The 15588-nt window shown below is 35.7% G+C and overlaps 2 protein-coding genes across 2 annotated transcripts in view; one reads left to right on the top strand and one right to left on the bottom strand.

Annotated features, from left to right (window-relative positions):
- SMYD3 (SET and MYND domain containing 3) overlaps positions 1 to 15588 on the top strand; it is a 1009300-nt gene that overhangs the window by 41896 nt on the left and 951816 nt on the right. The gene's annotated exons all lie outside the window — the stretch shown is intronic.
- LOC127559207 (transient receptor potential cation channel subfamily M member 7-like) lies at positions 187 to 2178 on the bottom strand. The gene is given in 5 exon segments (XM_051992900.1): positions 187 to 620; positions 623 to 1026; positions 1028 to 1426; positions 1428 to 1532; positions 1700 to 2178. Coding segments are annotated over 5 exon segments (1821 nt in total).

The raw sequence follows: 15588 nt of genomic DNA on the forward strand, positions 1-15588 counted from the left end.
AACTATTAATCACCATGCTAAACTAGATAACCATTGTCTTATCAATTCCACTGACTTAACACCTTGTAAGAATCCTTGTTTCGGAGTTCTGGCTCATAACACATAAGACTGTGTAATCTTGATGAAATGATTGTGTCATATTTTTTCCCTTTTGTCTTCCATATTACCAAAAGACTCATGACTTTTTCACAACCGAGGAGTGCTGCTGGAAGTATTTCGTCCAGGCCTCCAATTATTCCCACCGAGGCTGTTGTATATTACTTGGAAATGTTTTCTAGTAAAAGTGCATTTGTAAGTTACTCCCATAAGATGTTCAATGACAAGTCCTATATCAATCAGAGTTATCTTATATCCTGGAGGAAGGTTCCCCTGTTTAACATCTCGAATGAAGTGAAATAGCATTGGATTAGTTGGGCCTTGTTTTGTGTTATAAAGCTCTTCTAGTCTAGGAATAGTAAGGAATTTGGGCATGCTTACTCCATTTTCAATAAGAAGTTTTACAAATGCAATTCTATCCATTACAAGGGCATCTAACATAGCTTGTTCCAAAGATCCAACCAGCCACTGTTGTCCATAAACAAATACATGATTTTTGGCAATATCAATTTGATCCCATGTGTGAGAACAAGTTGGTCAAATGCAGATGTATTAGTACCTTTTAGCAGTGCTGTAAGTATTGCAACATCTATATCGTGATATTTATCTGACCCAATGTGGAAAGCAGTTATAAGTTCTTTCTTTTTCATGCATTCCACCAATGTCTGAAATAAGTAAACAGCCTCACTCTGGCCAAAGTTGAATGTCTTTTTGATAGTTGAAATGATATCAGGTTCTGTTGCATCAAGATTTCCTCCTTCTTCTGTTTGTTTATGAACATGAGCCAGTATGTCTGCAGTTCGACCTGTACGTTGGCAAACCACCACTGGGATAGGTGGACTTAATTGAAGATATTCTAAAATTGTAAGGATAACATTGGGTCCACCTTCAAAAAGGAGACCCACCATAGGAACACCTTGACCAATTCTACCATGAATTCTTCGTTGATAATTTTCTCCAGTTTTCATCTGAATCGCACTTCTGAGCATCATACTTTCCAACAGTATCATCATCCACCAATATGAAATGGGAATGGAGATTGTTCAAAACATTCAATTTACTCAAAGGGTTCAAGAAAGTTTGATAAGGGGCAATCACATCTCTTCCAACAAAATCGGTCCTGTTTTCGGTAACTCCCCACGGTGCTGTTCCAATAGTGTAAATCTTTCCAGATGATCTAGAAGCATGTTCTTTGAGAGCATCACCAACATGCTTTGCCACACCCATATTCACTCCTCCAGTTAGAATCTAGGCTCCGGTTGTTACTGCAGCTTTAATAAGACCTTTCCCAAGCAATAGCTTGATTCGTGGATGAAGTTCAAATTTTTGCATGTACAGAAATAACAATTTTGGGCAATTCCATTTGCCACTCTTTAAGCAAAAGCTGGACAATGATTTCAGATTTGGTGTCATATGGAGGTCTCACATACTTACCTCTATAGGAATGAGAACCCCCTTCAAAATTAATGACACCATAAGAATCAGTGGGACTCTGTTCTGTGTGTTTTTCCACTGGCCACTTCTCTGTTTCTTGATATAAATGTTCACCCATTTCACATCCGAGTACTTCACAGCAAGACTTGGAGTAAAACGAGCATATTACCTGACCAAGCTACTACAGAGGCAACTGAGAAGCTGCTGACAAATCTGACATTCTGGAAGGTGCCTGTGAGGATCCTTTAAATTTGGTATAACATAAACACATTCCCTCTTGGTCAAAGTATTTTCTAACCAGGATTTCTGGGATATTATCCTCACAGGGCGGAATCCGAAAGAGCAGCAACTCCTCCTCTTCTTCCTCCTCCTCTTGTTCCTCCGAGTCTGCTGCTGTTTATCGGGAAGCATCTCCAAAGGCAGCAGCAAAAGCCGCTGGACAAGAACAGCCCAGGGATAGGCCCTCAGAACTAACATGGCTCCAGTGCTAGAAGCAGCAGCAGCAGAAGCCGAGTCTTTCATAATTGTGCAACCTCCTGAGGGTGGTCCCCTGGCCATAGGAACGCGCCCATGCCCACCTTCCGGCCTGACGGAGCCGGACACATACCACGTGAACAGAGAGTCACGTGCCCAGTAATTCACGTACATCTTTCTGTGCTTTGTATTCATCATATTTGTTCTTTTTTATAATATGGTAATATTCCATTACGTTTCTATAGCACAGTTTGTTTAGCCATTCTCCTCTTGATAGGTATCCACTTTGGTTCCATTTATTTGCTCTCAGAAAAAAAGCTATGTATATTTTGATCTATATGAGGACTTTTAAAATCAGAGTCATCCTTGGCATACATAAGCCTGGTATTGGAATCTTTGGGTCAAAGAGTACAGACATTTTAGTCACTTTATTTGCATAATTCCAAATTACTTTCCAAAGAGATTGTACTGATACATATTTCCACCTATATGTACCAGTGCACAGATAAGTTTAAAAATTGTGTGTAGCCATCTGTTCGCCAGTGATTTTGGGGGGTGAACTTTGAGACTGTCCTGGATATTTGGGGTGAGCCCTGAAATTCTCCTCTGACAAGGACCCACTCTTCAGGCCAGTTAAGTAGTTTCATTAAGATTGGTCCAGGGCCACTCCCTACTTAGCTCAAAGATAAGTGGTCTCATTTAGCTGGAGATCTGGATCTGATATTTCTGTTGAGTAGCTGCAAGTTCTATTGAGTTGAAAATTAGTCCAGGACCAACAGAATAAACTTCCCTTTTGCCATTCAAACTTTTCCAGTTCTTGAGTTCTTTTCACATTGGACCTGCTTCAACCAGAGGGGTTCCCACAACTCTCTGCGAGGCCACTAACTGCATCATGATGATAGGGGATATTGGTAGCATTTTTAATTACTACATAAAGAAAATTTCAAATCTTCATTTATCCTTTTTCCTCCCATGGAATCTTTTTTTTTTTTTAACTTCAAAAAATAATATAATAATATGATCTGGAGGTGCAAAGGAGACAGAGAAGATGTAGCCTTTAAGGGAAGAGGAAAACTAAGAGAGAGCACTGTTCCAAAAACCTAGAGCAAAGAAAATATTAAGGGGACAGTGTTCAAAAGTGGCAAAGTTTTCAAAGAGCTCAAAATAGATGAAGTGTGATTAAAGTTCATTAAATTTAGCAATTAAGAAAGGGTTAGTAACTTTGGAGAGAACCATTTCCATTTAATGATGAAATTGGAGATGGAGGGATGGCTCAGGTTATTGGATTACAAAGTATGGTGAGAATAGTACATCCATCTTTAGGAGGTAAGATGGAGGACATGTGTTCTGAAGGATTATTATTGATCTACTCTCTTGTTCCAGACCTAGGTTTGTCAGTAGCTAGCTGACTCATCCAAGTCACTTTGGGTGAGTCACTTTAGGAGAATGTCCTAGTTCTAAAATTCTGTGATTCTTTGATTGGTCAGGTCTGTCAAACATTTGAAAGACATAAGGTCCAGGCTGAGGCTGTTTGCCGGTGGCTTTATACTAAGCTAAGCTAATTGGCCTACACTGGGATAATCCCTTGGATTTCCTGCTCAATAGCATTCATCTGATTAGCATATCTGAGCTAATTCTACACATCCTTTAAAATTCTGATCCGCTAGATGGCAGTGTAGGAGCATGAGAAGGAGCGAAGATTATCTGCTGTACATATATTTTTCTTTGTAGAAATAGATGTTCTCACCTCCAGATACCTTTAGATTTATGTATGAATAGCTAGAGGCTGCAGGGCCCCATAAGATCAAGGTGGAATGTGCTACTTTGAAAGTTCTTCTAGTATAGCAGGAAATACATTGTCTCCATTTCCTTAACACTTTAATCCCTTATGAAAAAGTCACCAGCTTTTTTACTAAATATTATTCCTACATTTATTACTAAATCCAATGTCCTGTCTTTATATTTCTTACCTTCTTCACAGCTTTTAATACAGTAAACCATCTTTTTTTTTTGAAGTTGTTGTTATTGTTTTTCTGGGCTACCTTGTCTCTTCCCATCATGCTTTTTTTCCAGTTACTACTTTATCTCTTGATCTCTAACTATAATTTTTAGTCCTATGACCTGTACACTTATCTTTTTATACTTTCTCCCCTTGAAAGAATTCTACTCTTATGGCCTTTGGAATTCACTTTTTTCTCTATATAAGTGCCTACTCAAAGATTTTTTTTTATGGCATCCCATCATCTATCAGATTATCACCAATGTACTCTTCTGCTTTCCTTCCAAAACCTTCAAAAATCTGTTCTCATTTTACTAATCCAACTGTAGTTTCCACTACTTCCAACCTTCTGTTCTGGTTTGTCTTCTCACAGTTCCATGAACAAACCATGTTTGTGCTTACATGAATAAGGTCATTTATTTATTTATTTATTTATTTTGTGCAGCAATTGGGGTTAAGTACTTGTACCACATAAAGAAATAAAAAATTAGTTCCCACTAAAATGTAAGCTTCTTTAGGGCAAAGGTGCTGTTTTTGCTTTTCTTTGAAGCCTTCCAAAATCTATCCTTGTCTTACCAATCTAATCAATTTTTTCCCTTTACTTCCTACTTTTATTTATTCTGTTCTGGTTTGTCTTTTCTCAGTTCCGTGAATAAGCCGTATTCATGCTTATATGAGTGTCTTTTTTTTTTTTTTTGTCTGTGGCATTTGGGGTTAAGTAACTTGCCCAAGGTCACACAGCTAGGAAGTGTTTGGTGACTAAAACTGGATTTGAATTCTCCTGATTCTCAAGGAGGATGCTTTATCCATTGGGCCATGTAATTGTCCTGGATATTTCTTTCAACATCATATTTCAGTCTTCTGAAATGTACAACATGTCTATCATAATCTTACCTCAAGGTCCAGGTCAGGTCCAACTCTTGTCTAGTAAGCTTTTCTTGAGTAATTAACTCTTAATAGATTCCCCACATTTTAGAATTCCTGCAGCACTTAACCTGTACTACATAATTTAGCAAGCCATTAAAATATAAGCTCCTTGAAGATAAGGGTGCTGTTTTTGCTTTTCTTTCTTAGCCTTAGCACAGTACCTGGCACACAGTAAGTACTTAATAAATGCTTATTGTTGATAATGTCTAAATGTTGGGGAAGAGAAATTCTTTCCCCTGGGCTAAAATTGTGAGAAAATCTTATGGTCTGTTTGTTTTTCTTAAAGTATATAGAGTATGTTATGGTTTATTTGTCCAGAGCCAGGCAAGCCATATTTTTCTGTCAGGCTTCTAAAAGGCCCCTTAAAGTTTGAGGGTCTTTATAAAATCAGCTCAAGTTCCTATAAGTTGCACTCCCCTCTTTACTGTTAGTCATCCCTACCTAGTGGTCCAGTTATACTTACCAGGTCAAATCAAATCTTGTCAAGTCATGAAGTATTTATTAATGACTTACTATATGACAGTATATTGCTGAGTACTTGGAATCCAAGTTCAAGCAGAAATAAAGACTATCTCTGCCCTCAAATATTTTATGCTCTAGTGGGGGAAAACAAAAGGAAGCTGAAAAGTAGAAGGAAGAGGAGAGGAGAAGAAGAATATTGTATGGTGGACAAAAGTCTGGAGAGTCAGGAGTGGAGGAAGCCCAGTGCAGAAAAAAGAAGTAAACATGGATGACTCAAGATGGACCAGGGGAAGGTCATGCCCAAGGGTAAAAGTTGGGGGAAAAAACAATTTCATTTGCTCATAAAATTCCAAAGCTGGGGGCCAAAACTTTTACTAGACAGCCAGTATTCACAGATAGCTTCACTAGTTGGCTACAAAGAGATTATTGCAGAAAGCAATTTCAGTTGAATGATGAGGTCAGAAGCCAGATTGCCAAGGCTTGAGAAATGAGTGAGAAGAAAGAAAGTGGAGGCAAAGAGTGTAGAAAGATTTTTCTGGAAACTTGGCTGTGAAAGTAAAGAGAGATATACCAAAGGTTATTCCTTTAATTTCAATTTTGGCTATATTTAAAATCGCTAAAACTGTTTAAATTGGAGCAGTAAGAGTATATTTCTGTTTAACATGTGGTTTTAATGGTAGTGCTTCTAGTGTGTCTTCATTTTATCTAGTAACTCATAGTTTCAAATATATATTTTATCCTACTGTGAAAAGATGCTTTTATTCCCATATTTTAAGTTTTAAAAAATAACTGAGTGCTATATGTTATTGAAGACTTTATTTGCATCTTCTGATATGCCCTAATAGTATTTATTTTTTTTCCTGTTGAGAAGATTTATTACATAATTTTTTTTTAGTACTAAACCACTCTTGCTACTTCGTCACATTGAATAGCTTTTTGATATATGACTGGTTTCTTTTTGTGACTACTTTATTTAGTATTTTTGCCTTAGTATCACTAATGATATTGGTCCTTTCCTCCTCAGTATTGTCTTTATTTTCACTTTAGAAATTAACTCTCATAGAAAAAACAGGTAGGTCATGTCTTCCCCACTTTTCTCCATGTTTTTGAAATATTTGTAGTAAGGGAGTAACTTTTTTTCCTTTGGTAGAATTTACCTGAGAATCTATCTGGGCTCAGTGTTTTGCTGTTACCTTTCTAATGACCTCTGATTTTTTTTTTCTGTCATAAAAGGAAGAAGGGAAGGAAAGAAACATTTATTAAGCAATTACTATGTGCCAGACACTGTGCTAAGCATTTTACAAATACTATATTATTTGAATATCACACAACTTTGGGAGTTAGGTGCTACATAATTTCATTTCACATTTAAGGAAACTGAAGAAGAGTTTAAGTAACTTGCCCAGGATCATATAGTCAATTTTGTCATGTCATGTACGACTGTTGGTCCCCACTTGGGGGACTTTCCCCAGCTTATTTTACAGATGAGGAAACTGAGACAAACAGAATTAAGTGACTTAGTCAGGGTTATACAACAAGTATCTTATTTGAACTCAGGAAGACGAGCCTTCCTGTCTGTGGGTATCACATTCTCTCCACTATGCTAACTAATTGCCCTTTTTTTTTTTTTTAAAAGCTTTTGTGTTTTATAATTCTGTAGATATGTGAGTAAAAAGAAGGATTCTCCAAATATGGTGAGGTCCTCCAGACGCTACATTTTTGTTTGTGACAATGTGTATGATCATATCAAGCCCTCCTATACTTGAAAGCCTCAGTATATAAGATTCTCAACTACTAAAAATAGTGTAATGTAACAATTCACACAGAACAAATTAAATGGATGAAAAATACTATTAATCCAGATTAATTTATGGAATTGGATGGACAAATAACTGATTGAGATGTAGTCAGTTCACCACTTATATTTTCTTTTAGAATTAATTTTTTCAATGAATAAGCATTTATTTTCCTTTTCTCTCTCCCACCCCCTAGAGAGTTATATGTCTATAAGATATTTCTTCTTCTGGTGAAACATGAGAGAAAAGCTAGCAATAGTTATTCCATATGTTTCATATTCTTAGATTATATGCTCCAAGTTGGGGCATCTAAGTGGTACAGTGGATACAGTGCTGGACAAGGAGTCAGGAATTCTCATCTTCTTGAGTTCAAATATGGTCTCACATTTTAGCTCTGTGATCCTGGGCAAGTTATTTAATCCTCCCTGCCTCAATTTCCTCAACTATAAAATGAAGGAGAGAAGGGAAATGGCAAACCACTCTAGTATCTCTGTCAAGAAAACTCCAAATGGAGTCATAAAAGTGTTGGGCATGACTGAAAATTCTTAATTAACAATGACATGCTGCATAGTAAGGAGAAGATACTTCTTATTTATATCTTCCCAAGTGTACAGTCAGTGCTTTGCATGGAACAGCCTCATTATAAATATTTGTCAAGTTTAATTGGTGATAATAATCATATTTTATTTTCAATGAGTTGATAATATATATGGTCAAACGTAATCTGTAAAACCCATCTAATGCTATTCAACAATTCTAACAGTATGAAGTTGTGAAAAGACTATGAAGCTACATTTGCCTATGTGCTGAGAGATACCTTTTGAAGTTAGAAATAAATTAGTTATTTTATAAGGGTTTATTAAGCATTCATTCTATGTGACTGACATAGGTGCTAAGCTTTGGTTATATAAACAAAGGCAAAAATATCAACTTTCAAGGAGCTCATATGAGGAAAAAATATATAAACACTCTGTACATAGAAATACACATACATATAGTGTAAATGAAAGGTAATTTCATAGAGAATATGCTGATAGTAGGAAAGACTGGAAAAGGCATTGAAGGTGAGGGAAAAGAAAACAACCCAATGAAGCCAGGAAGCAGAGGTGAAGAGTGAGAACATTTTAGTCATTCATGTTTATTGAAAAAAAATGGTGCTGAATGTTTTTGTTAATTGTTTTTCTTTGTCACAAGTGAGGATTCAGTTCTGGTAGGGGACTCTTCTCAAATTATTGTGATATAAAGGCAAAAATCATTAATGAAGCAAATTTAAAAAAACCTTTCATCTTATTAGTACTGTGTTCTTGTCAGAAAGTTGGTTGAGGCAGGTCACATTTGTGTCACAGAAGGTGCCCAACCTTTTTAAAAAACAATCTTAGAAGCGTTTGGATGAGAAACAAGAATGCTGATTCTTCTTCCCCCCAAAATTCTTTAGTTGCCCATTGCCAAATATATTTATATGTTTGTAAACAAAATATAGTTTTGTTAACATATTGAGTATTTCAGAAATTGAGGCTTCCTTTGTAGAGTTAGGAAAATGTCTGGTTGTTTGTCTTTTTAAGGCAATTTAATTTCTGTTGCTGTGGAAGACTGTTCAACCTAAACTGATTGATATTAAGGATACCTTAATAGCTTTTCTTTTCTTGTCATTTTACTATATCTTTTATTGTGCAAGACCCTTTAATGTTTTGCTTGAATAAGTGTGAATATAACCTGGGAACACCTAATGTAAATGATTTTCTCAAAACTTAGTTGTTTTGCTTTATGACAAAACACATCAGGTGTCATGTACATGTTATGAATCAGGGAATTATTTTTTGATTACTTTAACTTTGATAACCAAAGAGAATGTTCTGAAAGGAGTCATCTGAATGCAGGAGTGAACCAGTTGTGCTGCTGTGAACAGCAAATCCTTTGTTAAACCAAAGGTTTAGGTTCAACATTGGGACAAATGAGCTCATCCTCGTATCCAGGAAACTATATGATCTAGTGAAAATAAATCAGAATTGGTAGTGGGGGAGGTTGTTCCTTGTCCTTCCAATGACTGCTTTTAATCCTCTGGGCAATCTATTGTTGGCACCTTACTGGAGGAGTATCTGATGTAGTCATGAATTGGATTAACTAATATCTTTCTTGATGCATCATTGTAGTTGGTTGGTAAAAGTACCCATAGAGGGCCAGAATAAGTTATAGTGAAGTTGCCACTGAGTAGTAAGGATTGTGTGATTGATTTGGAGATTTTACTTCTTTTGTAGGTGGGGCAGGATTTCTCTAAAATTCCACTGTTTGCTTTCTGTAGGGTCAGAGCCCCCCAAGCCTGATTGACTCTATATAGGTTTGCCACAAATGAAGGAAAGAAGTAAAAGTTATTTAACTTTTTTGTTCCTTCCACTTTCCAGAAATGAATTAAACATAAAACAGGGGAAAATATAAAATAGACAATAAAGAAATAAATAGTTTTTTTTTTAAAGGACTGTTATGAAAGAGCTAGTGAAGAGGGTAGAGGAAATTCCTTTCCTTAAATCCCCTTACCTTTCCTTTATCACTCATCTCCTCATATACACAAATACCTTATCTACTTGGGGCAGTTTAAAAAACATCCAGATAAACATTCAGTATGGAAGGAAAATAAAGTAATAAAGATAATATGAAGTTGATTTTTTTGTACTCAAGTGCGATTTGCCATTTATCCCTATTGAATTTCATTTTATTTAATTCAGTTTGATGCTCCAGTCTGTCAGGTTCTTTTGGGATTCTGTCATCCATTGTTTTAGCTATTTCTCCTAGTTTGGTGTCATCAGCAAATTTGTTGAGCATTATCATTTATGCCTTTAGCAAAGTCATTAAGACTATGTTAAACATCAGGGGGCCAACCATAGATCCCTTGAAGCACTCCACTGGAGACCTTTTAACCATATTGACATTGAAACATTAACAACCATTTTTTGAGCCTGTTCATTAAAACATTTCTTAATCCATCTGATTATATTATCATCTAGTCCATATTTCCATCTTCCTCATAAGAATAGTATGAAATACTTTATCCAAAGCTTTCCTGTGATCTAGGTAAATTATATCTGTATCATTCTCCTCATCTACAAGTTTAATAATCCTGTCAAAAAAAGAACTGTGGTTAGTTTGGAATAGCTAGTCTGTAATGATCAAGTTTTTTAGATGCTTGCTAAAAATCTCCTTAATGATTCAGTCTATAATTTTCAGTCACTAAGGTTCAGCAATCACTGCTGTTAGTTCTTTCACGACTTAAAAATGCAATTCATATGGGCCTGATAACTTGAGTTCATTAAGAGCAGATTGGTACTCTTTTATTATCTTCTTACTTATCTTGGATGTCATATCCAGTGGAAAAGCCACTTTCCTTTGCATAGAAAACATACCAGATCTAGAAGTCTGGCTTCTGTCATCTCTCAATTGTCATTTTTTTATCATCCCATCCAATACAAGAAAAGGTTCTATGCCTTCTTTGATCCTTCTTTTTCCATCCTCCATTTTCTTGCCTTTGGTTTCTCTTGCCAGCTTTATGTCATTGTAGCTTTAGCATTTCTGTTGCCATTTTTTATAAAATTATGCTTCATTTCTTCTATTTATTCTCCATTATGTTGCTTTACTTCCACTCTGTCTACATTAAAAAAAATCTTAAATTGATAAGTTAATTCCCTATGTATCCTCAGTTTCTTCAGAAAAGTTGATTTTTCTTCTAAATTAAAATTATTTCCCTTAGTTTCTTCAGAATTAAATTGTTAAGAATGGCCTACCCATTCTGGGCTGACTTCTCATGAAGCATTTTGTTCTATGACATATCTAAATTTTAGAACACTGAAATCTGTTTTTTTTCAAATTTAGGATACATACTAAACTATACCTTGATTTTCCCTCTTCTGCAGGTTTGAATGGCTACTTCTGAAGATTTTCATTTTTGCTCCAGCATTTGATTCTTCCTTGTTTCATAAGTATCTGATAAAGACTAGAATTTACCAATTGTTGGTTTCATTACCTTTAAAAGATTTAATTATCACTAAGATAAGTCAAGAATTTAATAGCTCCTTTGCTTCTGTAGGAGAAAATTGAAATTCCCCCATATCTAAAAATTCATATTACTCTGCTAGGCTTCTGTTTTCTAAATATTCTAAATATTTCATCCATCTAGGAGATTTGTAGTATATTCTAGTAACAAAAATCATTGCTGTTTTTCTTTCTTTGGATTTTCATCCAAATACTCGTTGATATCCTTTCTTACTTCTGGTTCCTTGATTCCCTCTCATAAACATGCCTTTAATATAACATTTTCCTCCACTCACCTTTTTAATATACTCCAGTAGCTTCCTATTGCTTTCAGGATCAAATACAAAAGGCTTTGTTTGGTGTTCAAAGCTTTTCATAAACTAGTCCTCTCATATCTTTCCGGTCTTCTTACATCTTACTTAGTATTTTTCAATATAGTGACACTGACTCCCTGACTGTTTCATGAAGCAGACATGCCATCTCTTAGCTCTAGACATTTCACCTAGCTATTCCCTAATGACTTTCTTGGTTTCCTTTAATTCCTGCCTAAAGTCTCACTTTGTACTTGAAGCCTTCACCCAAATTCTAATGCTTTTCCTTTTATATTTTATTTACTTTTTATCTTGTATATTTTCCTGCTTTGTCTGTACTTGTTTGCCTGTGTCACAAGCTTCTTGAGGGCAGGAAATGTCTTTTGTTGCTTTTTGTATCCACAATGCCTCAAACACAGTAGGTACTGAATAAGTGTTTATTGATCTAAGTTTATTTTGAATAACTATATCTATTCATAGCCATAGTCCAGTCTGAGATTCATCCCATCAACTTTCTATGATATCCATGAAGTCATATTTGCCTTTTTTCATTAGGACCTCGAGTTTCTTTTTTGTTGTTGTAAAGACTGTAGGCATTTAATATAGACATTTGAAGATATGTATTTTAATACTGATTCTTTTCATGGATTTTTCTTCTTTGAATTTCTGGATGCCTCTGCTGGTCTTCCTTTTTTGGAATTACTCACTATAATGTTTAATTTGGAAGATACATACATACATATAAATTTATGTGTGCTTACTTTTACTTCTCCCAATCTTTTTATTTTAAAACTTTTAGGTTTGTAAGATATTTGCAAATATGTTACCAGCTTTTGTTAGTTGTATTACATCTCTGGTCATTTCTGTATTTTAAGCTATGGTCCAGAAATCCAAATTCCATTCTGACACAATTTTCTCATCCAACTATTCATTTCCCAAATTTATTTTTCTCCTCTGCATTTCTTTCCTTCAATGAGCAATGGGAGAAAAATATTCTACCCCTATGGTCTTCAGTTTTTTTTTTGCCCAAGACATCATATTAGTTGACAATAATTTTTATATGATTTTCAGATTTTTTTCTGAATGTGTAATTGTTACCTAAGTAAATTACTAGAAGTAGATAGGTACAATTGGATTGGGAGATTCTCTATTATATAGCTGCCTCACTAGTCTTTTTTTTTTTTAATTGAAATTTGTTTTCAAGACATATGCAAGGATAATTTTTTTCAACATTGTTCCTGAAAAACCTTGTGTTCCAATTTTCCCTTCTTTCCCCCATGCCCTCCCCTAGATGACAAATAGTCCAATATATGTTAAACATGGCAGAAATATATGTTAAATCTAATATATGCAAACATATTTATACAAATATTGGGCCACACAAGAAAAATCAAATCAAACCAGTAAAAGGAAAAAAAAGAAGCAAAATTTAATGCAAGCAAAAACAATAGTTTCAAAATAATAAAAATTAGCAAGCAAAAACAATAGTTTCAAAATAATAAAAATTATTTCATTATTTCTCTTCATTGAAATTATTTCACTTCAAAAAGAGTGAAAATGCTATGTTGCATACCACACTCAGTTCCCATAGTCCTCTCTCTGGGTGTAGATGGCTTTCTTCATCACTGCACAATTGGAACTGGTTTGAATCATCTCATTGTTGAAGAGAGCCACATCCATCAGAATTGATCATCCCATAGTCTTGTTGCTGTATACAATGATCTCCTGGTTCTTTTCATTTCACTCAGCATCAGTTCATGTAAATCTCTCCAGGCCTCTCTGAAATCATCCTGCTGGTCGTTTCTTACAGAACTAATATTCCATACCATAATTTATTCAGCCATTCTCCAATTTCCATTTTCTTGGTTAGCCACCTTTTGAAGACTGGTTTGCTGAGGTTCTGATTCCTTCCTTTCTTATCTTTCCATGGATAGATAGTGGTACCTATGTACAATGACTGATGTGTGGGAGTTGCGTGCTCACTCTATCATCAGGGAAAAGAGTGTAGTGGCCCTTTCATTCGGCTGTCAATTGGATTACATATTGCTGATATCAATATTAGATTAATTCATCCTTTTAGTTAGACATTTTTGAATGAATAAATATTGAAAGAATGAAGATAAATCTATGTGTTAGAGTTGTTTTGAGGTGTTTGAAAGGTAGAGATATTTTGAATGCATACTTAATCTTAAGTATAATATGGAGGACTATTACTCTGGAAGACAGCTTGGCACAGGGGAAGGAACATTGGAATTGGAGTCAGAAGACTTGGTTTCCAGTCCAGGCTCTGCAGCTTCCATGAGTGTAATTTTAAGGAGACTCTCCAAGCCTTAAATTTCTTCTTCTTGAAAATAAAGGGCACGAACTATTTGATTGTTAAAGTCTCTTTCATATGTAAATCTGTGATGCTGTGATCCTCTGGTATTTCACAAACTGTGTAGTAGGAACAGTACTTGATTTATGTGTGGTGTTCTCTTCTTTTATATAATATATGATGGTTCTCTCTGGGAGCAGGTTTTTTGGGGTGGTTTTCTGGAGGCAGCTTTAGATTCAGTTCCGAGTAATAATCACCCCAAATGCAGCCAGGTGTTAAAATCCAAACATTTATTTTCTCCTTCCAAGTCTTATCTCTTTCCTTGGGCCGGGGTAGCTTTCTTAGAGGCCTATCTCACTCCTTGGTTCCAAGAGCTCTTGCAACTTGTCTGCCAGCTTCTGCCTCCAGCTCTCTCTGACTGTTCTCAACTGAAATCTCTACTCACTCCTGGCTCTCAATCTCCCAGAGTTTGAATCTAGGCTCTGTTACCATCTGTATAAGGATGTGCCACCTGGATAAGTCAGTGCCTTTAGCTGGACTTCAATTTCCTCATTTGTAAAATGAAGAGGTTGCATTAAATGGTTTTTGAAGCATCTTTTAGTTCCAGGTCTATGATCCTATGAATAGACAATCTATAAGGTCCCTTCTAGCTCTAAATCCCATGATTGATGAGTTTCACCATCAGAGCTGAAGCTTCCAGTCCAGTATAGTATTTCTAATGGCATATGTCATTATTACATGCATTTGAGAAATAAAGAAATGTATCTTCATGCCACTGAATTTTGAGCTTTTTCTGAATGAAAGGACTTTGAGGAGGTGTGTGTATGAGATACCCTTGTGACTTCTGTGATCCATATTGGTTCTTTCTCTCATCCCCCAAACAATGAATTGTGAAATTATTTTTTAAGCAGGTTCTGGTGAGGGGAAGAGACACACACACACACACACACACACACACACACACACACACACACAGACATGAAGAGAGAGACACACACACAGAGACATGGAGCAAGAGACAGAGAAGAGAGAGAAAGACAGGGAATGGAAAAAGAGAATGTTCATCATTTTTTCCATCTCTGATTTGAAACTGAAACCAATCTTCTTGTTTGAATAGATATTTATAATAAGCCTTACTCCACTAAGATTTAGGATAAATCTTAACAGAATCCAAAATACTTATGCTGACAATCTCAGAGCCTCATGAGAGAGACTAGCAGTCTAGAATCTTGGGGTGTGTCTGGCTTTTGCTTATGAATTAAGTTTCATTTCATGATGAGCCTAAGGCACTGTTTTTTGTAATCTTTGTCAATAAAAGAAAAGGTGGATTTTCTTGCATTTTCCTTGTTTTAAAAGTCACCTTACAAAATGCCTGTGCTCCAAAATGTCAAAGCAAGAATTAGGGGTGGGTAAGGAGGCATCGTGTTCCATCTAGCAACCAAGTAACCCACACCACGTGTGGCACACACATGCCCCTGATTGCCCTTGGTATTCAACTGTAATTGCTCTCTGTCACTTCAGGTGAAACCATTCAACCAAAACTTCAGTAATAGTCTCACAATGCAATTGCATTTAAATCTCCATAAAGAGATAAAGCATCAGATATTGAATATTTGCCTTTTTTTTTTTTAAAAGAATACATTCCCAGTATTTAATCTTAATCAGTCCTTATCCCAACATTTGGTACAATCAGGGTAGGCCTTAACAGATAATTTTCTGAAGGTGCTTATGTAGACGGGTTGACATCTATTCTTT

Source organism: Antechinus flavipes, chromosome 4, assembly GCF_016432865.1.
Source record: "Antechinus flavipes isolate AdamAnt ecotype Samford, QLD, Australia chromosome 4, AdamAnt_v2, whole genome shotgun sequence".
Lineage (NCBI taxonomy): Eukaryota > Metazoa > Chordata > Mammalia > Dasyuromorphia > Dasyuridae > Antechinus > Antechinus flavipes.